Source organism: Galeopterus variegatus, unplaced genomic scaffold (assembly GCF_000696425.1).
Source record: "Galeopterus variegatus unplaced genomic scaffold, G_variegatus-3.0.2 Scaffold1088, whole genome shotgun sequence".
Classification (NCBI taxonomy): Eukaryota; Metazoa; Chordata; class Mammalia; order Dermoptera; family Cynocephalidae; genus Galeopterus; species Galeopterus variegatus.
The window spans coordinates 361,396-386,830 of NW_007727199.1; the positions used below are offsets into that span (position 1 = coordinate 361,396).

Sequence of the window (25,435 nt, forward strand, 5' to 3'; positions counted from 1 at the left end):
GGCAACCATGACCGTTGTTCCTGAGACCCCTGCAGCCAGAGAGCGGGAACCGGTCTGTATGTGGGTTCCGAACCCTCGGGCGGGAGCGCCGCCGCGCTTCCCAAGCGGCGCACTATCCAGTGCGCCACCGGGCCGGCCCTTGAAGGCCCCAACTCTTAATACTGTTAAGTATTAATAGCGATTCAACTTCAACATGAGTTTTGGAGGGGACATTCAAACCATAGCAAATGTGGAGAGTGGATCTTCAGGGACAAATAGAAAATAAACAGCATGATATTAATGGGAGATTTATTCAGTTGGGTAGAGTTTAGAAATAAATTGGTGATAAGTTCATAGGAAATTAACCAAACAAGGAAAAAAAAAAAAAGGAATCCCATGAGCAAAAGTTTGTGCAACATGGCTCAGGTATTGATAGCATTTATATAGTTATAAAAAATAAACATCAAATATTGATATAATCAAAATCTTGATATAAGTAATATTAGGAGTCTGAGGAGTAAGTAAAAGTACATATGTGTGGTGAAGTATATTAAAGGGAATTAGATTTACATCTTACACAATGGAGAGGCAATAGATGCCTGAAATTGAAAAATCAAGAAGTAGCAACATAAGCAAGTAATTTAGAGATTTAGAATTAAATGCCAAAAAAATGATTCAAAGAAGTTGAATGTGCTTACCTCTAGGGAATGGGAATGTTATTTTTTTCTAACAATTCTTGTAGAACTATTTCACCCTTTAAACTGTATGCAGGCACAACTTTGATTTTTTAAAAAACAAATAGATTAGGAAAAGAATACTCAGCTTAAAAGGCTACCTGCTCTGTGATATCTTCCCTGACCCTTCAAGCTTTGTTAAGATATTCTTCCTCTGGACATTCTCAGCACATTGAACCTCTATTTAGCTCAAATCACAGGTAACTTAATTACTGACTTATTTGACTATGAGAACCCTCAAGATACGGACCATGCCTTATTAATCATTATTTCCCCAGTACCTGTCACATGTCCAGTCATATAAGGGTTATGTAAGAAATATTTCCTGAATTGAATTATCTCCAACATCCTACCAGTCGCACAGGGTAGGAAACCACCATGACCAGACTATCTTTCTAACCCCTCACTTTCCTATCCTCCAGAGTCCTATTACCTGACGATAGGCCTTTTGCCATTTTCTGAATACACCAGGCCTCTGTGCCCTTCCTTGCTCATGCTGTTCCACTGGCTAGAGATGCTCTCCCATTCTTTATTATTCATCTTTTAAGTATCACCTGAAGTATCACCTGTGCCATGAAGCTTTCCCCCAAATTCCTAGTCAGAATAAATCTCTCCTTCCACTTCTCCCAAAACATATTGCCTAAAATTCTACTTGGCACTCTTTAATAGCATCTTAATAGTTATGCTTATGTCTGACTTTCTCCTTGAGTACATAAGTTCCTCAAGTTCAATGGCTTATTCATCTTATATCCTTCACTAGCATAGTGTCTAGCATATGGCAGATCCACAATCACAGTAGAATAGTAGGTTGGTTCTTGTTTGTTTTTTCTGGTAAGTAAACTGCCATTTTTCCACCTCTCAACATTCACTTTCTATTCTTCTATTGACAGTACTCTGATTTTCCTCTAGGAAACCCAACTCACCTTTTACTCGGTTACTATGTGATTTAAAATGGGTGTACCCACTTCATTACTAAGTGAATTTAACTGGTTCATGTAACCAAAAAAGCCTATGGGTAGGTAGTCTGGCTTCAAACAGGCTGAATTCAGGTATTCAAATAATGGTTATAAAATAACCAGAGGTGAGCACAAGGGCCAGGCCAGTCTAGTCAGCCTATTCGTTTTGCCTGGTCACTATGATCGGTTCAAGTTTGAGTGTGTGATACAAGACAGTCCAATAAGTGTCAATCCCAGGGATTTTTTGCTAAGATTATTGAGAAAGACAAGGTCTTTTTCCATCAGAATTACTATACTCACAGGGTGCAGCCCTAGAGTTGCCAGTGGACATTTTACTACTACATGAGTCAACCTTGCTGAGGATGAAAACAGAGTAAAACTGGATGGAGAGAGGCAGATTGCTGATGACATTATTTGAATACCTGAATTCAGACTCCCACCATGGGCTTTTTTTGTTACACAAACCAGTTAAATTCATGTTTGTTCATTCATTCTCATTCTCATATTCTCACTCTCTCTCTCTCTCAAGTCATTTTAAGTTGGGTTCTATTACCTGTAACCAAAAGAGGCCTAATTTATATACCTCTTCCCATTAGACTGCATACTCTTTAAGGATAGAGCATATAACAGTATTTTTTTTTTTTTCATCCTTCACAACACTACCACAGAGGTAGGCATGAAGTAAATAATAAATACAGAATTAAAATAAATATAGTAATAATTACCATTTTGTTCAAGTGGCAGCAATACAGCAAGAGAGCAAGAGGGCCAAGAATTTTCTAAGTAAAAAAGGACAAAAGGGTTCTTTCTGAAATTTTTGTCTGAACTTTGACATTAGACCCAAGGATACCTGATCTTAGTAGCATCAAAAACACTCCTTTCCCCTTTTATTTCTACAAGGGACAGAGGGAAAAGACGATGCAGTTTCTGACTCCTATAAAATCTGGGAGAGTATCATTTCTGATCTATATGCAAGGGTCCTCAGAGAAGACCCACTGGCACCTGTCAGCCAACTCCTACCTGACAGCCAACTCCTATTATCATCATATCATGGAAATGGAAGTCAATGGTCACAAATTATGTACAGAAAAAATAAAGTACAAGTTCAAGCTTCTTCTCCTTTTCTTTTTTCCCTTCCTTTTCTCTTATACAGATATAGGTTGTAATATCTCTTTCCTCTCCCTCATCTCTCTCCTTTATCTTAATCAAGAATATAATTTTTAAAGGACTACCTCTTTCTTTAAGTAGGTATCAAAAACAGCAGTGGAAGGCCTCACGGAGGGCTTCTCTGACTACCATTATCAAAAGTAGCTTCCCAGCCCCCAGTCACTCGGTATCCCAGTACCCTCTTTATTTTCTTAATAGAACTTTCGCTATCCAAAATTACCTTACTAACTTATTTGTTAACTTATTACCTGTTTGGGATGCAGTAGGCCTTCAATAAATATTTGTTAAATGTATGTTAATTAATCTGCATAGCACCCATACCACCCCATATTCATATCAACTTTATTACTGAAAAAATACCTCATCCATTTTGTGATAAGAAAAATTTAGACATCTAGAAGGGTATTACAGAAAAGAAAATGGGTTGGAAAACCTGCTAATTAGGGCATTAATAATAGAGAGGAAATAAGCTGATTGCATAATGAAGTTAAATTCTTAAAAAGCCATACAAGACAAGCAAATCCACAATTCTCAGAGAGAAAAATGAAGTGTAATGAGGAAAAATACAGTGTACATTTAAGCTTTTTTGCCTCTGAGAGACGCTATTCTCAGTTTCTTTTTAGCATCATTCCTGAGAAGCTTAATAATAGAAGTACTGTATATCTTTGAAATTGTGTCTTCTATGGCTATGTTAAATTACAGAGGTATTGAAGGGAGAACAAACTTTATTCTCACCTACCCTACCTAGCCTTTTTTCAAAATTAAACATAGGCAAGTGAGAAAATGATACTTGTAAATTCCTGCTCGCTGATCTGTATACCCAAATTCTTGTCTCCCCTCCATCTTTCAATCTATCAGTGTCAGAAATCTCTTCTCTCCAATTTCTACTATCTGACATATTTCTCAGATTCTTAAGAAAAATGTAATAAAAAATATATTTTAAATGGATCTTTCACAGGTTTTTTTGGACAAAAACAGTTTGATAGACTGACACAAATGTCTATTTTTGGAAAATTTGTGGCTGATAAATGTTTTGAACTCTTATGATAGGCTTCAACTCCACCTCTCTCACCATTCAAAAACTGGTTCATTCTTCCTTTATCTCAAACATTTCAATAATATATTAGGAAGTATTTGGGGAGAATTTTACCAGCACTCAAGCAACTATTGAACAGGTAGAATCCCATGCAGGGAAACTGATTAGTTTCAAGGAAACTTTGATACTTAGTAATACATCTTTTTTGCTGGCAATTTCCAAGATTTTCCTAGGAATTACACTGAAGTTTAAGAGAAGAAAAAAAAAATTATCAGGGCTGGTATTAAACAGTAAGCAAAATCTACATATTATCTGTAAATAATAACCATCCAATCATCCCTCTTCCTTTTTCTCTACAAAGTAAAAGTCACTATCACATAAAGTTTATAAGAATTCAGTTTCATGTAGTAACTAATATAGTCCTAAATGATCCATAAATGTACCAAAAAAATTAATTACAGTAACAGTCAGGGTTCTTGGTTGTGAGCAACAGAAACCAAATCTGGTTATCTTAAGGAAAAAGGGGATTTGCTGGAAGGGTATTAGTGGCTTATAAAATCCACAAGGGGCTGAAGGACCAGACTTGAAAAACAGACAGAAATCAAGGTAGCTTTGGAGGCTGAACACCAGGAAACTAGGCAAAGGTCTCAAAACAGTCTGATTCACAAGCAGTTACTGCAACTGACACATTTTTCCACAAGTCTTTTTTTGCTTTAGATGGCCAGAGTCAATTTCTGTTGCTTTAGCCAAGAACCTTTACCAATGCAAAATTTGTATAAAGTGAAATTCTTTAAAGAAAAGCCAGTTATTTGAGGGATTTCATTTCTCAGGATGGTCTCCACTCCCCACAACTTTCCTTTTTATGTTCAAGTCACACCAAATTTAGAATCTGCTTTTAATTTCCACTCTCTTTACATGTAGTCCTCTCTTCCTCGAGTTCCGTTCTCTCTTCTCTGTCTGATGATCATCTACACATTCTTCTAGGCCTAAGTTAAATGTCACTCCACTGTGAATCCTTTCCTGACTCTATACAAATAATCACTTCTCCTATGAAAGTTTATTGACTAGTCCAGCATTTCTAATGCTCTGTTTTTTGTTTGTTTGTTTGTTTTGTGACCGGCCGCACTGCGCTCAACCAGTGAGCGCATCACACTGGCCATCCCTATATAGGATCCGAACCCGCAGTGGGAGCGCTGCTGCGCTCCCAGCGCCGCACTCTCCCGAGTACGCCACGGGCTTGGCCCTCTAATGCTGTTTTTTTTTTTTTTTCCTTTTTGTCTTTTTTTACTGACTGGTAACGGGATCGCAACCCTCGGTGTCGCGACCGTACCAGGGACTGGCAACGGGATCGCAACCCTCGGTGTTGCGCCCGCACCGCGCTCAGCCAGTGAGCGGGAACCGGTCTCCACATGGGATCCGAACCCTCGGCGGGAGCGCCTCCGCGCTCCCAAGCAGTGCACTCTCCAGTGCGCCACCGGGCTGGCCCTAATGCTCTGTTTTAATTGTATTTGTATCACTATCATTTTCACATATCTGGCCCAGTGACTGCCATATTGAATTTTAAAAATTAAAAGAAGACTTGGCAGTAAGTTTATTTCTAGCACTTACAAGGAACTGTCTTTTACTTTGCCTTCTTCTTATTTCAACATAATTGAGCCCTCCATAAAATAGCCCTATCCTAATTATATATTTTCTGTTTGTTGCTTTTCAATTTGTACTAGAGTCCTCCATGAGTCAAGTTAGACTCCTTTATGATTCTTTGTAGTGTAGAGTGCCTTTTCCAATAAAGGTAGACTACATAATTCAGACTAAACTTGCTGGCTGAAAAAAACTGGATGAATTGTTAAAGTCATATGTTTGAAGTCATTAGAGAGCCATGAAGGCAAATGAAGTATGACAAGGCCAGGTAATGAGAGAATAAAATCCAGGGAGGTAAGCTGAGCATTTGGTGCCACTTTTCCCCATGGGCTGGCATTCTAAACAGAAGGGTCCATGAATTGAATTTAAAGGATCCACAAACTTAGATGGGAAAATTTTTATATATTTATGTTTACTAAATGCTAACTGAAATTTAGCATTTCCTTCAATTATGAATGTAAACATAGTAAAATCAGCAGTACGTCTGACTTTGTCAAGAATAGAAATCTCAAGATATTTTCATATCACATTACGGTTGGTGTCAGATATCTCACCATATAATTTATATTCATCACCACTTCAAAAGTAAGGTGTTATGATACCACTAATAGTTCCAGGGGTCTCTGCCAGTTTAGGAAGGTGCAGCTGATAGACTGAGCAGTTAACAGTTTTAAATTAATGTTAAGTTCCTGAGTTTTTCAATGCCTCTTCAGGTGTGGAGGTCAAAGAATTGAAGTTTAGGACCCATCTGGGTTGGGAAGAGGGACTCTGGTAAACCCCTAAGGCTCTTTGGCACCCTGAAAAGCTATACCTGGAAAACAGCCCTCCTTGGTACTTAAGCCTAGCTTCATATCATTTCAACCCCCTAATGGGATTGAGGTAATCCAAGATTGCTAGTGCTCAAGCCATCTGCCAGAAGCAGATGCAAATCCTCTCTGAAGAAAGATATCATTCTAGGCCTTGCATTATCCTTACAAATTTTCATATACAATGTATAGCAAGCAACCAGAGGGAAAAAAAAGTTCAACATAAGACAGTGGAATAAGAAAAGGAAGAGACAGAACAGATTAAAAAAAAACAGGCCCATGGGGAATCTGGATAATAAATTATGGACTTTGTAGTAACTGTGTTTCACTATGTTCAAGCAAATGAAAGACAAGATTTAGCAAAGACATAAAGAAGAACGGAATGGAAATTCTTGAACTAAAAAATACAAAAATTGGAATTTAGAACTGTGTAGATGGGTTGAGCAGCAAATTAGACACAAACGAAGAAGAGAATTAATAAACTGGAAAATGCGTAAGAAGAAAAAAAGGAAGAAAAAAGAATGAAGCATAAAAGACAAAATGATGGAAAATGCACAAAAGTGCATAAGAGACAGAGGATACCATGAAATGGTCTGTTTGTATAATTGGAATCCCAAAAGGAGTTAAGATAGAGAGTAGAACACAAATAAATTTGTATTTTGTTTGTTTGGTTTTTTTATTGAATCATAATTGATTATACATACTTTTGGGATTCAATGTTGACATATGTTGATTAAACAATATTACTATGTATATTGTTTTAAATTGTACTTATTCTTTATGCCCCTTGTCCAATTTCTCTCTATCCCCCTCTCCCTCCCCGCTCCCACCACTGATTACCCTAGATTTCTTTTCTCCCTCTGAAAGAGTAATGTTACTCTGTTGATTTGTTGCCCAGATGATCTGTCCAATGCTGAAAGGTGAGAACACAAGTAAATCTGAAGAGCTAATAACTGAGAATTTTCCAGAACTTATAAAAGACATCAAGCAACAGGTTTAAGAAGCACTAAGAATACCAAATAGTTTAAATACAAAGAAAAGCAAAACTAAAAACATTATAGTAAAACTGCCAAAAACCAAAGACCAAGGAAAAATATCCAAAAAGTAATCAGAGATAAAGGACAGATTATTTTCAAAGGAGCAAGAATAAGACTAAGAGCTGACTTCTCAACAGAAACAGTGAAAAGAGAAGATAATAGAACAGTAAATAACTGTCAATCTAGAATTTATACCAGACAAAATTGCCCTTCAAAGGGAAAATTCAACTAAGATGTATAGACCAGTTAATAGTTTTGAGTTAATGCTAAGTTCCTGATTTTGACAATTATACTATGGTTATAAAAGATGTTAACCATTGGGCCAGCCCGGTGGTGCACTGCTACAGTGCGCCGCTTGGGAGCGCAGTGGCACTCCCGCCGAGGGTTCGGATCCCACATACAGACCGGTTCCCGCTCACTGGCTGAGCGAGGTGTGGGAGCAACACCGAGGGTTGCGATCCCTTTGCCGGACACGAAAAAAGACAAAAAGGAAAAAAAAAAAGATGTTAACCATTAATGAAAGCTGCATGAAAGGGATATGAGAACTCTATACTATTTTTGTAACTTTTTTGTAAGTCCAAAATTATTACACACACATAAAAAAGGTGAAATAAAGACAGTTTCAGAATGGAAACTCCATGAGGGTTGAGATTTCCTCTCTGTTTTGTTCTCTGCTGTATTCCTAGTATCTAGAGCACTGACTAAGGCATAAACACTCAAGCACTGACTATGGCATAAGCACTTGGTAAATATTTGTTGAATTAATGAACAAAAACAGTAGCAGTAGCTACCATTTATTCAACACTCCCTATATCTTAGGTGGAATACCAAGCACTTTACATTCATTATTTCATTTAATCCTTCCAAGAATCATGTAATATGGAATTTTATCTATGAGTCTTCCAGTTTTACAGACGAGGCTAAGTTACCCACCCAAGATCACACACCAGTAAGAGTACGGTCCTCAAACATAGATCGGACTCCAGTCTATGTTCTTAACCACTATGCTACAGTACTTTCATGTCACATAAAAATATCTCCTTTCTTTTTTGCTTATCCAAATTCTACTCCCCTTTGAAGGTCAAGACAAATTCCTCTATGATGCTTAATTTAACTATTCTTATTTAACTAGTAGCCATTATTTCTCTTTACTCTCAATTCTCAGTTTACTGGGTCATACAACTTAATGCCATTACATATGGTCTTGTATTGTTCTCTTATTGTTTGTTAATCAATAAGCATTATCCCTTCAACAAGACTACATCTCCTTACAGGCAAGAGACCATATCTTAATATTCCTATTGATATAAAGCACATTTGAAGGTCAACCATGATCCGAAAATATTAAATGGGAAATTCCAGAAATAAAAAATTCCTAAGTTTAAAATCTCACACCATTCTGTGTAGTGTGATGAGATCTTGCGACACTCTGCTCCATCCCTGAGGACATGAGTCATCTCTTTGTCCAGCAGATCCACTCTGTATATGCTACCTGCCCATTAGTCACTTAGTAACTGTCTTGGTTATCAGATCAATTGACATAGTATTGCAATGCCTGTATTCAAGTAACCCTTATTTTACTTAATAATGGTCCCAGAGTACAAGAGTAGTGATGCTGGCATATTGCTATAATTATTCTATTTTATTACTAGGTATTGTTGTTAATCTCTTACTGTGCCTAACTTGTAAATTAAACTTTGTTATAGGTATGTATGTGTAGGAAAAAAAGTATATATAGGGTTTAATACTATCCATGGCTTGGGACATCCATTGGGAGTCTTGAAACATATCCCCTGTGGATAAAGGGGGACTACTACTGTACTTAATATTTTGAAAAAGGGATAAAGACATTTTGATAAAGGGATAGAACATTTAGTTGGAAAAACCATGCAAGAAACAGTGTTTCTGGATGCTTTAGAGACCAGGCCTGTATGGTTCAAAACTTCAAATTTGACTCAGAAAAACACTAACTGAAAAAAGTAGTTGTTACATATAATTTTCTATAGTATCTCTTTTTCCTTATGGTAAGTCAGAGGATGTTCAGGGCAATTTCGATATAGCAGCACACTCCTTTTGGTTAAACCCCCTTGAGAGGGAATATATATTGCACGGAAGGTGAAGTATGAGAGTGTGCAGATGAACAATTATCCCCACACACGTAAACTGCAGCTTGTGTGGTGTAAATAAACTCTCCCTGCCTGGAACTGCCTGTGTAATGTTCTCTCTTTGGGCTCTGTGGTTTCTCAATACATTCCAACTGTTCAGAGGCTGGAGCTTGGCTCAGCGAGCACAGATAAACAGCTTCCTGGAGAAGGCTGCCAGCGTGAGGAGCAATGACCTCAGCAGAGAATGTCTGCTTTTCATTACCCTGAGCACATCACTGTACCACTAGAGCTAAGAATGGAACAATACAAGTTCAATAGACTTGACTCACTCAGGTCTCCCATTACACCTTGAGTATTTTAATCTTGGCATCAGAGGAAAGGGAGTACAGACAGTAAGTAAAGAAATAGCTTATAGGTAAAGGGAAAAAAGAAAAGTTTTCATAGGCTCTTCTATGAAGGAACTAAATGATGAGTGAAGTGGCTAACACTAAATGGCTAATAGTCACGCAGGAAATTACCAAATGTTTTAATCTCCAAAAATTAGACAAAATGCAGGGTGAGCAAGAAGTGTTATAGAAAACAAGAAAAACTAAAAAGTTCTCACAACCTTCAACTCTGTTGCCATTTAAAGAGAAAGAGGAAGATGATCACTTTCCAAGAGATCCACAAAATAAGAGAAGCAAAAAACCCCAGAAAACTGGAGCTAGTGGAGAATGACACATAATGAAAATGAATTAGATATAGCCAGACATTCTATACATGTCATTTCCTTTGATTTGCATACCAACTCTATGAGATAGGTATTACCATCCCTAGCAATGATATAGACCTGTAGAATTATAACACAAGGACATTAACAAAGATATTTGTTGTTGATGTTATTTAATGACAGAGGGATAAATTCAAGGCTGCTTCTATGGCCACCCAAGAAACAATGCTTCTCCGAACTTCTCTCATCATAGTACTATCTACTACTGCAGCCCCAGAACTCAGTAATCCAGCAACCAATGAGTCCTAAAATAAATTTACAGGCTCATGCCATGTTCTGATAAGACAGTTTCCGCTGTGCTCGTCAGCTCTGCATCTGATAGTTGAAGAAAGGAATCACAGTTACGGCCTCAGACAGGAAATTGGTTGGATATGACCCTTCTTGAAGGATCCTGAGAAATAATTTGTTTCTCAGAGAAGTCATTGACTGTAAAGATGCACCTGCCATGAGGCCGCAAGCTAAGAGACAACATCTTAGCAAATCATAATAGCAGAGGGAAGCTTCATTTGACTTTCATTTCAATTTTCTCAGGGAAGAAGAACCTTTGTGTGGCTGCCAAAATTCTAATTGTCCTTAATCCTTCCCCTTTATCCCCTCCACCCCCATCCCAGACGTTCATTAAGGACCTTCTGGTTAAAGGTGCCACATCGTGTCATTCTTTCCTATTCTTATGCCAGGCCTGTACCGCCAGCGTCACAGATCTTCTAGAGTTCTGAGAAAATTATGGGAGAAATTAAAAGCACTGAAAAATTTAAATTGTCCTGTTGTTGATGAAGTAAAGTTTCTTAACTTCTGATGAGTTATTTTACATTACTAATAGCACGACAGACTTAATTCAAATTGTGTGTGTCTACTTTATTGCCAGAGGAGTACTCAGGGAATTATCAGAGTGGTGGTATGAGAAGGAATATCAGGGCTTGGACCAAGTAAAGATCTTTATATTATTTATAGATTAAAATAAATCAAGTAACTTCTCTAAAGGGAGATATTTAAATGTGAAGAATTACACCTAAGTTTTATACTCGTTAGCTGCAAAAGCAGCTCCCATGAAAACAGAAATAATATCACTGAATCTTGAGAATACCTCAGCCAAGGATGGAGTTCCTTCATTTCCTCTTATTGAATGGTTTTACAACAGCTAAGTTTCTCTTAACTTGTTGAACAGAGGGGGTGGGGAAGTAAGGTCTTTCCTGACAGGCAGAATCTGGGTCCAATTATTACTTCTATAACCTCTGACTCTGACTTCTAAATGAGTCAGGGGACCAGTGGGCTGTGAAATCGCTTCCTCAGTTACCAGGTCAAGTGCTGCTGGATGGTCTCCTGTAACCATAATACAAAGGGACGGAAGAGAGATGGAATCCACACAGTCAGCTTCTTGAATCCTCAATGACCCTGGATTTTTAAGTTTCCAAATAAATTTTTGTGACTCTTAACTTACCTCTGGTATAATAAAAAAGAACAAGGATCCTCTATAGATTTCACAAATGATGTTTAATAGAAGTGCCTGGGCCAGTAACAGTGAGGATAGGATTGCTTTAACTGAAGGCAAAATCTATTCCTGGCAATTAGTTTGTGAGAATCCAGATGCTGACAATGAGAAATGGGTAATTTTCTGTTACAAAGTGTCAACTCCAGCTAAGAACTTAACTATGGAAAAAAGGCTGTGGGCTGGGGGGTTGGGGGGGGGAGTGTAGGGAGAAGCATTACCCCTTTTGAAGAAGCTTATAATAGGATTAGTCACCATTACTTCACCACACCACATTTTGGCTCAATTTAACAATAAGTAGGGAACAACAATAAGCAGGGAAAACATGGAGCAGAAATGGCCCAGAGAAATCTCAAGTCTATCTCTTATTCAAAGCTACAAGCCCAAAAAATCAGTGAAGTCCTGGGTTGTTCTGATGTGTTTCTTGCTGTCCCAACTCTCTGCCCATGTTACCATGGACACAAGAACCCAAAACAAGAGTATTTAAATGCTAGAGGGTAGATAATCCTGAAAAATCTGCCTACTTTAGAACTGAGAGTTTACACCCTGATTATTCTAGATTATGTAGGAAAGAAGTGGGTCATCTTTTCATAGCGCTTAGATTACCTGTTTAAAAAAAGAAGAAACATTTTATAATCATGGATTGTTTTCATTAGTGTTACATTTTAAGTGATTTAGGAATATGCACTACTGGCATCTCCTTTTTTCTCCAAGAGTGAATTAATGAAGTTCACACTTCATAGATTTACTTTAATCAAAATAAAAGGGAATTTGATGCTGATACCTTTTATTGCAAGAGTATACAAAAAAGGTATGCAACCTCCCAATTGAATTCTGATGGTTAATATGTATCAGAATGAAATCATGAATGTTCCTTTTTAAAAAACTGACAAATATTTCCATCTCCATATTTATACTATATAGTAGGTAACACACATAATTTTGACTATTTTTTTATTTTCACTTATTAAATATGAGCAGGGTATGAGGGAGGCCAACTACCTATGAGGTGGCTTTCTAGGAACGCTGCCTATTAAAGGTACTCCATACTGAATAGTAGCAAATAAAATTAATTATCTTTTTTGGACACAGGAAGCCTACATAATCAAGGTGAACAAAGAGAAGGTGGGTCATCCTCTGAGCTAAGTTACTGATTCTCGGAGGGGATGAACCCTCAAATGCCATCTCCTCCAAGAGGCCTTCCCTGGCCATCCTATATATCACATTACCCTGGTTATTTTCTTGTTATTTATCTTATTACAGTTACCAGCTGTGTTACCTTGAGAATGTTACTTTTATGTGCCTGAATTTCCTAATGAGTAAATGCTGACAATACTTACACTGTACCTCATAGTACTGTGACGATTAAATGAGATAATACATATTATATGTTTAGAACAGTGCCTAATACACAGTAAGTATTTCTTACCTGTTAGCTATTCTCATCATGATCAGTTTGCTTGTTTATTGACTATCTCCCTCATTAAAATACTAGGTTCATGAGGGGTAGGCACTTATTTGTCTTGTTCACCACTACCCTCCCATTGCCTAGTATATATAGGCATAGAGTAGGTGTTCAAAAATAATTAGTGAATGAATGAATTCATGAATGAATGCAGTCTTATGTTCTCAGGTATCCTTAAAATAAACCTCTGTCAATGAAGGTACTTCATCTGTGTACTTCTTTTCCTTACAACCAAAATAATCATTAACAAAACTTCACCAAAAAACTAAAATCATCATTTAAAAATACAAAAACAAGACACTTGATCACAAGAAAGAGCCCTCCTGGGCTCACCAGCCAAGACCACAGAAGACCATTCTTTTCTATATTAGTGTGGGGAGGTCAAGCTCCCTGATGCCACAGTGTTGTAACTATCAATTTAGCCTATGAAGGACAGTTCCCAATTGTGACAGGAATTCTCAAATTTCAGCCTGTTTTTCTCTCATCATTATTTTCCAATGTCTTAAAAAGCCACATTTCTCATTTTATCTTTACCACAAAAATCTGGTCACACTCTGCTGTGGTTTCTAAGTTACAGCTAGTCTAGCCTCATTTTCTTGGATGTATTTCTTCAGAGGTCCTGACCTGGTGCTGGCACTTGGTCTATTCTTGGAGTAGCACCTCTAAATATTAATTCCTTTTACCTTCCACTGGTTCAAGGACAACATTCAGAGGTAGAGGTCACATGCAACATTAAAAAAAGTCCTCTAGGATTTAGTATCCAGAGTGTCTAGAGGAATATGATCTACAGAGCTCACAGCCTTACAGACATCCACACCATACAGCTCAGCCACTCCTGTCTGACAGTTTGTCCAAATTTGCTGGAACAATCATGGACTTGTTTAAAAACATCAACAACCAAGGGGTGACAGCACAGGTGAGAGGGCAAGCAGATCCAGAGAAGAAAATCAGCAGAAAAGCATTCCAAAAACAATTTCAAAGAGTACTTTTATCATTATTTAAAGGAAAATCACCCATAATTAAATGCATGAAAATCTGAAGGTGTGAATCTGAAACTGTGAGACGTTAAGTGCACAGTTTAACATATTTTAAAATATCATGCTTCCTGCTATTTAGAGCCAGTTCCAATTGTACCTCCAAAAAGGCCAATACTAAACATTTAAATGGCAATGAACTAAGGTCACCAGACAAGGCTATGTAATAAGCCTGTGGAGTATAGTTCATAAGGGAGGATTCAAGAATTGTAGAAATTATAGCTAGAAGAGACCTCAAAATATTATCTGGTTAGGCCTGTTGGCAAGGTTGCGGAGAAAAAGGAACTCTCATACATTGTTGGTGGGACTGCAAAATGGTGCAGCCTCTATGGAAAATGGTATGGAGGTTCCTCAAACAGTTGCAGATAGATCTACCATATGACCCAGCTATCCCACTGCTGGGAATATATCCAAAGGAATGGAAATCATCAAGTCGAAGGTATACCTGTTTGATTTCTTTTTCTGCTAGTTTGTTATTGGAAAATAAAAATACTACTGATTTTTGAGAGTTGATTTTTGTATCCTGCAACATTACTGAAATTGTTTATCAGCTCTAGGAGTTTTTTGGTAGAGTCTTTAGGTTTTCCTCTATATAGGATCATGTCATCACTGGCAAATGGGCAGTTTGACTTCATCTTATAAGCATCAAACAGTTGGTCTTTAACCCCAGTCGAAGAGCCATTGCTTTGATCGTGTTTGTTTATTCATTAAACTGCTGTGGTTAGAATAGAACCAGATCTGATCATGCCAGAGCTCAATAATATTATTAATAAGATAAATGACTAACACAATCACCAATTAAGTATATTTCATTTTTTGCAAACAGCATTTTGGTTCATTTTGAGAAATAATTTGGAGACCATTCAGTCTAACTTTCCAGTCAATTTATAAGAATCCAAAATTCTTGTCAATTAACTTTAGTTACTTGCATATATGTGCCCCTCCCCACCCCATTACTCTGCCTCTTTCCAGGAGTATTTGTTATCCTGAATTTTGTGTTTGTTTACCCTTGCCTTCCTTAGAATAATTTTATGACATATGTATTATGCTTGAAAAATACATTAATTAACTGTGCTTGTTTTTAATATTACCAATAATGGTATCATATTGTACATTGTCTTTGTATTGCTATTTTTGTTCAATATTATATTGCTGGACATATATTTTAGAATTCATTCATGTTGTTGCTTGTAGCTACAGTTTATTCATCATTACTAGTGAAGATACTCTACTGTGTTTACTATCTAACAATTTATTTATTCATTCTCCTGTTGATAAATATTTGTCTGGTTCCTAGATTTTTCTGTTATAAATAATGCTGCTATGAAAAGTTTAGTATATTATTTCTTGGTGTATGTGGGGAAAATAGGATAATTTAGTCAGGCTCTCTGGACATTTCTTGTAAACAGGTTGTGTGAGGGTGGACTTAGTGTGCATGTGCACCAATGTATCTTTCTAGTTAATTGCTATTGTGTGTTCTTCAGTTTGTGAAGCAGGCTGGCCGGCAGAGAGCTTATGTCTAAAAACAGAGCATGTTCACTGGCTGAGCGAGGCACGGGAGTAACACCGAGGCTTGCGATCCCGTTGCCGGTCCCCGGTCCGGTACGGGGGCAACACTAAGGGTTGCGATCCGTTGCCGGACTCGGAAAAAAAAGACAAAAAGCCAAAAAGCCAAAAAAAAAAAAAAGCTACCTACAGTCGATAGCATTCTGAAACAGTTATAAGCCTTACTATTGGTTCTCTAGAGTGCAGTATCAGTTACATAGATCAGTGGGTTCACTTTTGGAGTGCTAGACACATGGTATACAGCTTCATAAATTACAGAATATAGAACTTTACCAAAAAGAATCTACAACAAAGAGAAGAAAAAAAAGAAAACAGTCATTATAACAAGGTCAAGAATAAGAGTAGAAAGTACACAATAACTTAAAATACAGATACAGCTGTAGATTCAGCAAATATTTATCTAACATCTATTATATGCTAAGAATCATGCCAAGTACTGGGAATACAAAGATGAAGAAAAAATGAAGCTTACCCTCAAGGAACCAGTGTAATAGGGAGAAGACTTACAAAGGAGATGGAGCAAGGGATGGGGGAGTAACAAGAAAACAGCAAGGAAGAAGCATTACCCTCAGCAGAGTCATATTTCACTTGGCAAGGAGCCTCAAGAGTGCTGGTGTAGATTAAATGGCCTAGAAACTTGACCCCTAGGCTTGTCAGTTCTGTAAAAGCAAGCAAGGCTATTCAATCTCAGTCTTCATTCCCTGCCTACCTCATTTGCTTCAGCCCACACCATGAGAACAAGTAAGATTCCTTTCTCTACTACATCCTCCTTTAGAAGACTGAGAGAAAGGACCAGCTCTCCTCCCATAAAGCTTGTTTTTCCCAGGAACTTAAAATTCAAATCCATAAGAAATCTAGATTTTATTTACAGGAACCTCCAGCTCAGCAAAAGAGTACAGAAAGTCAAGTATTCCCCTAACAGCAGCCCAAGATTAGGCCATTAGAATAGCTGTCTAATCTTCAAGGAGCCTCTGGAGATCAGAAAGGAAAAAAAAAAATCTATCTTCAAGAAAGATGAACTTGAGTTCATGATTCACTGAAAATTGAAGCCTGTAAAAGGGTACCTATCCTTCCTGTCTTAGACTGTTCCCAATAAACCAGTAAAAAAGGAAACAGAATTCAAATAATTATATGTATGTAATGGCATATTTACAACAAAATAAAAATAATGCTGTGTATTTCTTTAGCGCATACTTTCACGAAGACTAAGGAGTTTTAAAGTGATTATCTTATTCAGCCTAAAAACAGTTCAGTGATATTCAAAAAGTAGTAATCATTATGACTTTTACACACATCTAGCATTCTTTGCAAAGAAGCATGACTCTTCAAAAATATAATCCATGAAAAACATCTCACTCTAGAAATACTCTTAAATTATTAAGTGATTGACAGAACATCCTGTAAAAGGAAAACTGCAGAGGAACATCATCTTAAACAATTCTATGAGAAAAGCCAGCCATGAAAAACACAGGCTAAGTAAACATCAACTAAAGGAAATCAGAGTGAATATTTTGAATAAAAAAGACAGTTTAAAATTATAAGAGGGACCTAAAAAAACAGACCTAATAGATCAAACACACAGTAGTTAAGCTACTATAGGCATGACCATTCATGAGACATATCACTGGACAAAACCAGCTGCACCAAAGGCATGCTCCAAAACATGTTTGGGCAGCCCTAGACCAACCTAACAAAACTAAACATTCACTGCCACTACATAATCAACATTATCCTGTTCTATTCTCCATGTACCCTGCTTGCTTCCAACTGCCTCCTCTGAGTTCACCCTATTAGCAAAGCATTCATGTACTTACTATTCAGTGAAGAACCTGGCAATGCCATATTGGCTAATATCCTCCCTGTTCTCTAGCAGCTGGCACACTGCATCCTCCATGTACGTGAGGACATGTCGCTGAGCTGCAAACAAAAGCAAGAGAGAAAGAGAAAGTGAGAGCAATTAAAATAAAAAGTTCTCCCAATCCCAGTAGGAGGCCATGTAAGTCAATCAAGGAGTTAGCTCTGCCCTAAAAAGTGGAATGGAATAGGCAAACCAACCTTGCTGGCCCTTACTGAGCTATGCTCTCAAAGGGTAGAATAGGAGATAATGTAGACCATAACCTACTGCCATCTGACCGGCTGTTAGTATCACCATCAACCCTTCATTCTTTCAGAGATGAGGGTGGGTTGAAGAGGAGCTTTGGCATTATTTAGCAGATACACCTGGAAGTTCTTTTCTTTTCACCTCCTTCCACCCTCTTTTACTTTTTCATGTCTCAGAAACTTATTCCAGGAAGTTAGTGATTCCACGCCTGAAGCGTGGATGATCTGATTGTAAAGAAAACTCAGTTCTTTCATTGAAAAAAAAGACACTGAAAAAGTTTAAGGACCATGAAAATTTCAGTACTGGTGTATGTGTAAGTTATTAACCTTGGTAAATAACAAGACCGTGAAATCTGCATGGCTCAATTTGTTAGATATCATCTTTTCTGCATTTGTTGTGATTAGGAAATGTATGAATTAATAATGCGCTTGTAATAAGGAGTGTGAGTATTAGGGTTAGACAGACCTGGGTTTGAATCATGGCTCCATCTTTGGTAGCTTAATCTTGGAAAGTTACTTAATCAGCACCTGTTTTCTTTTTTATCAAGAGTGGAAAGCAATATAAATTAATACTGTGCCTCAAAGAATGATAACCAACTTCTTGATCTGAATCACCTGAGGTGCCCTGTTAAAAATGCAGACTTATAGTCTGGCACCATTCCAGACTTAGTGACCTTAAATTTCTAACTGGATCTCTATAATTTTTAACAAATACCCATGGTGCTTCTTATGTATTCTGAAGTTTAGGAATCACTGGTTAAGAACTTGGGCTTTGGAGTTGAGGCACCTGAGTTCCATTCTCAGCCCTACAACATCCTAGCTGTGTGACCTTGAGCAAATTACCCTCTAAGCCTATTTCCTCATTGTAAAATGTGGATAATAATAGTACCAACATTATAGGGTTATGAGAATTAAATAAGATAATGCATGTAAAACACCACAGTGCCTAGCACATAGTACATGCTTGATAATATACTTTCTTAACCTATCTCAAAGGGTTCTTGGGGGGTTGCTTCAATAAATATAGGCCAGAGCTGCTCATGTACCAGGTGCTCCAAAAATGCTTCTTTCCATTCCATGAATTTTATCAATGATACCTTTGACAACAGTATTCTGGCAAACTTTACCATAGCTTCCAATCCCGAGTACCCATTTACCATCCAAAAATTTAAAAAAAACAAAAAACACTTCCTTCTAGAGCAATGAGAAACAAAAAAGCCAAAGTGATCGTAAAGCTATGTGACTAGCTACATGACTACGTCAGTTGTCGGGATGAGGCAATAGCTACACTAATTGTACGGCTAGGCATTTCATAACTAAAGCCAAAACGTTTCATTATTTTAGTTATATTAAGTTTCCATTTGTATTGTCAGTGCTAGGGCTCAGACCCTTCAAAACCACTGTACAGACTGGGTCACCAGACCCCTCACACACAGGTCCATGCTGGATAACTGGGAAAGATCCCGGGAGCCATTAGCAGACAACATGAGCTCAGCAGCAGCTTACAGTAGCCTGCAGAAGCAGGGATGGCAGGCTCTGGGAGGGTCCTGGGGGCACTGGCAGCAATAGCTTGCTGCAACTGCCTCCAGCAGCAGTAGCGGCCTCCCCCATAATCCCTCCTGGGGACATCCCAGGGCCGAGAGGGGGCCCAGTGGCTTAGAGCCGCTCGTCCTTTATAGTTAAGTCCATAACCCAGGACACCTGGGTGCACACATGAAATTACATTAGTCAATAGCCAAGGAACACCTGGGCACACGTGCCTATTTACATCAAGTACTCAGCAAGATTCTGAACATCTGAGGGACCCTGACCATTTTCCTATATTTTCCCAACAGTGATGAATATCCTGCCAAAAAGCAGTTCCATAAAGTTGCTGCCAAGGTGAACATTTGCCTCTTTCACAGTTTCACTCCTCAAGAAAACATTGAGGAATTACCTAAAATTTATCAAATTGGGTGCTTCAAAAAACTATTCCTGAAGTCTCTGTAGTTTAGTGAAACTCATAAAACAAATAAGTTTATCTACCAAGCTGAACTCGAGTCTTCTTGACAATAGTGACCATGGTGACCTAATTTCACCACGATTGCACAGCCTAAAGCCCAGATGAAACATGTTTATATTCCGTGACTTGTTCTATCTACAAGCGTACTTCCCAAAGCTAACAACTATCAACCACTGCAAACCATCACTACCCCACCCAAAAAAGATGTGAAAACAAAATCAATGCTTCATCAACTCAACAGTTCATCCAACTCTAAAACCACTTCTTTAAGAAATAACCAAGGAGGCTAGCTGGTTAGCTCAGTTGGATACAGCATGGTGCATAATGCCAAGGTCCAGGGTTTGATCCCTGTACCAGCCAGCCACCAAAAAAGAAAGAAAGAAATAGCCAAAACTGAGAGAGTTAAGCTATGAGACAATACATGCCAATTTCTGGCATTAATGGTTTTCCAAGTACCACTTGGTATAATTAAGTTTAAATTAAATTGGGAGGAAAATGGCCAGATTAACATTAAAATCAGCTATATTGTCACCTCTGTATTTTCCTTCTTTTCTTCTACCCACTTATCCTGATCTTACAAAAAGATTCCTTTCTAGGGCTATGTGGCCTTTTATGATTTAGCTCTACCTAAGGCTAGTACAGGACTTTTTCTTTTTGATGGTAGAAATAAAAGTGGTCTGCTAAGGAGCAAATTCTGCTGCTTCTCCTCCCTAGCTCTTGGACTGAAAGTCAATGCAAAAGCCCTTTAAGAAGAAATGTTTTTAAAGCAGTTAGAATCAAAGTACTTTTGTCCTCCTAGGAAAAAAAAAGAAATTTTCTGGAAAATAAACTTTGCACCAAAAAAGGAAAAAGGAAAGAAAGAAAAGAAAAGAAAGAAAAATAAAGGACCATACCTGCTTAACATTTATCTGCCAATTAGATATTTAATCTTACAAGTAATAATAGCTACCACTGTTGAGCTCCTGTGCAATTTATAAACAAAAATGTGCAAGATACTGTGTTGTTTTACATGTATTATTTTATGTAGTTATCACAACAATCCTATGATAGGTATTTTTATACTTTTATTTTACAGATAAGAAAATTGAGACTCACAGAATTAAAGTAATTTGCTCAAGATTACACAGCTAGTAGGAAGAGAAGTAAAGATTGGAACAAAGGTTTGTCTGATACCAAGAGCCCATGCTTTTAACACACTGTCTCATCAGTAACACTTTATAATCAGTTATGGAAGTAAAAATTATCTCCATTCTACACAGAGCACAAAGGTATTAGTGTATGTTGATAGTAAAATCACCTAAGAGATATGAGCCATTTGTATCTAGGTTAATTTGTATGTGGAGGGATAGGTTGGTCTATCTGTCCTGTCCACACCTGCACACCAATCAGCATTTGTGTGAAGTTAGAACTTGTTCCCAAATTTCAAAGTTTCTTAAAAAGAACCACCCTACCACAAACTATTCACCCCACCCATTCCCAGTTCACAAAGTGAAAATAGAAAGTCCTGGCGCTCTTTTTATCTGTGAGTGAAGGGAAGGAGTTAAAAAGTCAGAAGTAGGGAAAAGTTTCTCCCTGCGGATAATTTCACACCAGCCAACACCCAAGTGCAAAGCTCTAATTGCTGTTCCTTGGTGGTTCCTTCACCTGCAGCTTTATCAGTCCAATGTTACCTCTGTGGTTAAGTGTACCACCCAACCCTGGAAAATCCTTACAGTTTATCAAACTTCAATGAAACAGAAGTTCAAAGCTCTTGCCTGGCAATAAAACATGAGAGTGTCGTTTTATATTATTTTTTAAATGCAAAGGAATAAGCTTTAATTTATGTGAATGATTAAAGAATAAAAACAGCACACCTGCACCCCTGGAGGGCAAAGATATCTGGGCACCTAAACTGCCCTCTTGGAAAAGCATTTACAATTGGCTTTTCCTCTTCTGCTTTGCTATGACTTCCATGAGATCAGGATTAACTTTTTTAACATGTACCAATAAGGCTCTATTGTCCTGAAATCCACACTAATGCCCCATCAGCCATGTCTTGCTCAGATAGCATATTGTCTGAGATAAGCATTTATAACTTCATGCTGTACCAAAAAGTCTAGGGGGAATGTAAGTAAACACTGTATGATCCTTATATGAACCTAGCAAGTGAAGGCAACTGTGGATCAGAAACTTCTTGGTTCTGTTGACTCTCCCCAAGCTAATCACTTAATCTTCTTATACCAGAGTCACTCCTGTTTTAAAATGGGTATGATACTAAGAATATGTTTGATAATAACCTACTTCTTTAGAAAACATTCAGTATATACAAAAAGTAACAAATTAATTATTGCTACACACTCACTCACAGATTAAAAGTGCATAGCAATTTACTGCAATGGTTAAGAACATGGGCTCTTGAGTCAGGCCAACCTAGATTTGATTTCTAGCTCTGGCACTTACTATAAGACTTTATACAAGTTACCTATTCTCTCTGCCCTTTCCTGTAAAACTGAGGCAATAACAGTACCTACCACTGAAGACTGTAGTGAGGATTAAATTAAATAATCTATGTAATAAATCTTAGCATAGTATTTGGCACATAGTGAGTGCTTAATAAACATTAGTCCCTTACCCATTTATTTAAAGTCCTACTCATCCAACCAAGAATTTTTACAGATTATCTTCAAGGATTCTTGGGCTATATAAAACTCTACATCTATAATAATACACATAGTCATATAGCCATTTCAGCTATAGCCTTTAAACTTGTGGGAAACGGGGGAAAGTCCAAAACGATTTCTTTTTACTCTCTTCCCAAGCAGAAATACTATCAAAGTGTTAGCTGTTTATTTCAGAATTAAGTGATAAGGGGTCCTATTTGGAATTTTTTGCTTAAGGTGTCTAAAGTTTCCATCTACAACATTAGTTAGACCACTCTTATTTTTTAAATTATTTAATTATTTAATAAAAAGTCCTGACACCAGAATAAACAAGTCTCACTGGGAAAATATTCAAATGAATCACTATATGAGAAATTAATAGACACGCACAAGGGCAATGGCAGTGTAAGTGAAAAGTAGAGCATATTCTATACTCAGCTTTAAACCTAGCTTTTTCCTTCCTTGCCAGAGTCCTCCTGAGACACATTCTGATCTTTGAGGCCTCTTTGTTTTCCTTCTTTTTTTAGCTTACTTTGTTTTTTTATTTATTTTATTTTTTGAGGCCTCTTGAGATTCAGGTGCTCCCTGGCACAAATATATGCTTGTTAAAATAAATTAAAACTGTTCTGCAAGATAAGAAAAGTAATCCTGTTATCCAATAACCTCTCATGTAAACTGCATAGAAGTTTCAAGTTCAATATCATTTATAAATCACCAACATGATCTAGTATTTAATCTTGTGAGGTACAAATATATAGCTTAAAGGTTTAAAAAGTTAATAGACCTCTAATATCAATTATTTACATCATCCATCTTTACCAGCATGTCCTGGTACAGGGACACAGTGTGTTCTGGTGAAACATTTTATCATCCATACGAGACCATCTTTGATCTTAGACCACAACAGACCAATTTCCCTTGACCAAAGGGGATGGGAAAATGAGGAAAACTAGAACATATAGTTCTTATACAACCCAATGAAGTAGGTAATAGCCTTTTTTGTAGCTCAGAGAGGTTAAGGAACCTGCCCAAAGTCTAAATAAATGGCTGAGCTAGGATTGAAACTAAGATTTGACTCCAAAGCCCATGTCTTTCCACTACTCCCCACTACCTCTCAATACCAAAAATGAAAGCAAAACAAAATAAGAAAAAGCCAAAAACCTACAATGTGTCCATCTTATTCTGTATTATCTAGAAATTTCTGGAGCTTCACTGTTAATACTAGAAAAGAGGCTTAAATTGGTAAATCAGACAAAGTATTGGCATGATCTTTAAATTTTAAAAAATGTCTGTTTCCGCTGTGCCAGTGCCTTGGGGCCCACCAGGGGACCTGAGGCATGGAGTTGAGACTGGACCCCCCCCAACCAGGCACCACGCTAGCACCTCAGGGCCCCCCCCCCCAGGGCCCCAAGAGGCTTAAATTGGTAAATCAGACAAAGTATTGGCATGATCTTTAAATTTTAAAAAATGTCTGTTTCCGCTGTGCCAGTGCCTTGGGGCCCACCAGGGGACCTGAGGCATGGAGTTGAGACTGGACCCCCCCCAACCAGGCACCACGCCAGCACCTCAGGGCCCCCCCCCCAGGGACCCAAGGCATGGAGAAGGGGACCCAAGGCATGCAGAAGGGAACCCAAGGTATGGAGAAGAGGACCAGACCCCCCTCCCACAACCAGGCACATCATGCTACTGCCTCGGAGCCCACTTGGTGACCCAAGGCATGAAGCCAGGGACCAGACACTCCCCCACAACCAGGCACACCACCAGCACAAAGGAACATGCCAAAAACATCACCTCCATGTGGGTGGCCCACCACAGCCACCACAATAACCATGGCTACCACGAAAGCGGCTAGATGCCACAACCAGCATGCAGATGGTCTACCAGCCACTGGAGTGCATTGACACAAGGAGAGTCATCAGCAGAGATAAAGAAGAGGACGTCTCTCCCCACAAAGCCCATTTCAGAGTGACAGAAGAAGAAGCATCTGCTCCATGATAATATTGGGGGACCTGATCATACCTCTCAGCATGGGACAGATCATCTAGACAACAAATCAACAGAGTAACAATTATTCTTTCAGAGGGAGAAAAGAAATCTAGGGTAATTAGAGCAGGGAGGAGGGAGGGAAAGGGGTATGGGGAGAGATTGGACAAAAGGCATAAAGAATAATTATGATTTGTAACAATATATATACTAGTAATATTGATTTGATCAACATATCTCAATGTTGAACCCCCCAAATATGTACAATTTTTATTCAATAAAATTTTTTTAAAAAATAATAAAATAAAATAAAAAATAAATAAAAAATGTCTATTTCTGATTACATATGTATTCTCCTTAAAGGTTCAAACAACATAGAAAAAGCTAAAGACCACTTCCTGTTCCCATAGATAACAACTGCTATCAGTTTGCGATGCATACTTTCAAAAACAGAAAAATAGTTTGTGAGCCTGTTTTGTTTTTAAATTTTAAGCTGTTTTTAGGTAAATTACATACTTTTCTGCACGTTGCTTTCTTCACTCAACAATGTCTGGAGATCTATTATGAAAAAATATGGAACCAACTTTCCCTTTTGATATTTCCCAGTGGTAAATACTTCCCTCTTGATAAATTATTTAGATTGTTTCTATGTTTTCACTATAAGAAACTGTGCTGTGTTGAACATTCTTGTACATGTTTCCCTGTGCATATATGCAAGAGTTTTTCTGAGACAGATACCTCAGAAATGGAATTGGCATTTCACAGAATGTATACATCTTCATGTTTACTGGATATAGATAATTGCTTTTACTAAGTGGTTATTCCAGTTTACACTCCTACTCACCATAAAAGAATCTGTTTTCACTACCCTTGATCTAAGACTTTGTAATTCTGCCAATTTAATAACTATAAAATAGCTTCTCTGTTGCTTTA

General features: G+C 37.8%; 1 protein-coding gene across 1 annotated transcript in view; it reads right to left on the reverse strand.

Moving 5' to 3' along the window:
• Positions 1–25,435, reverse strand: part of LOC103592098 (chromosome unknown open reading frame, human C11orf49) — a 208,402-nt gene that overhangs the window by 153,148 nt on the left and 29,819 nt on the right. Inside the window, exon 2 of the mRNA XM_008574696.1 lies at positions 17,593–17,695. Coding sequence (XP_008572918.1) covers positions 17,593–17,695 — 103 coding nt within the window. The remainder of the gene's footprint in view (positions 1–17,592; positions 17,696–25,435) is intronic.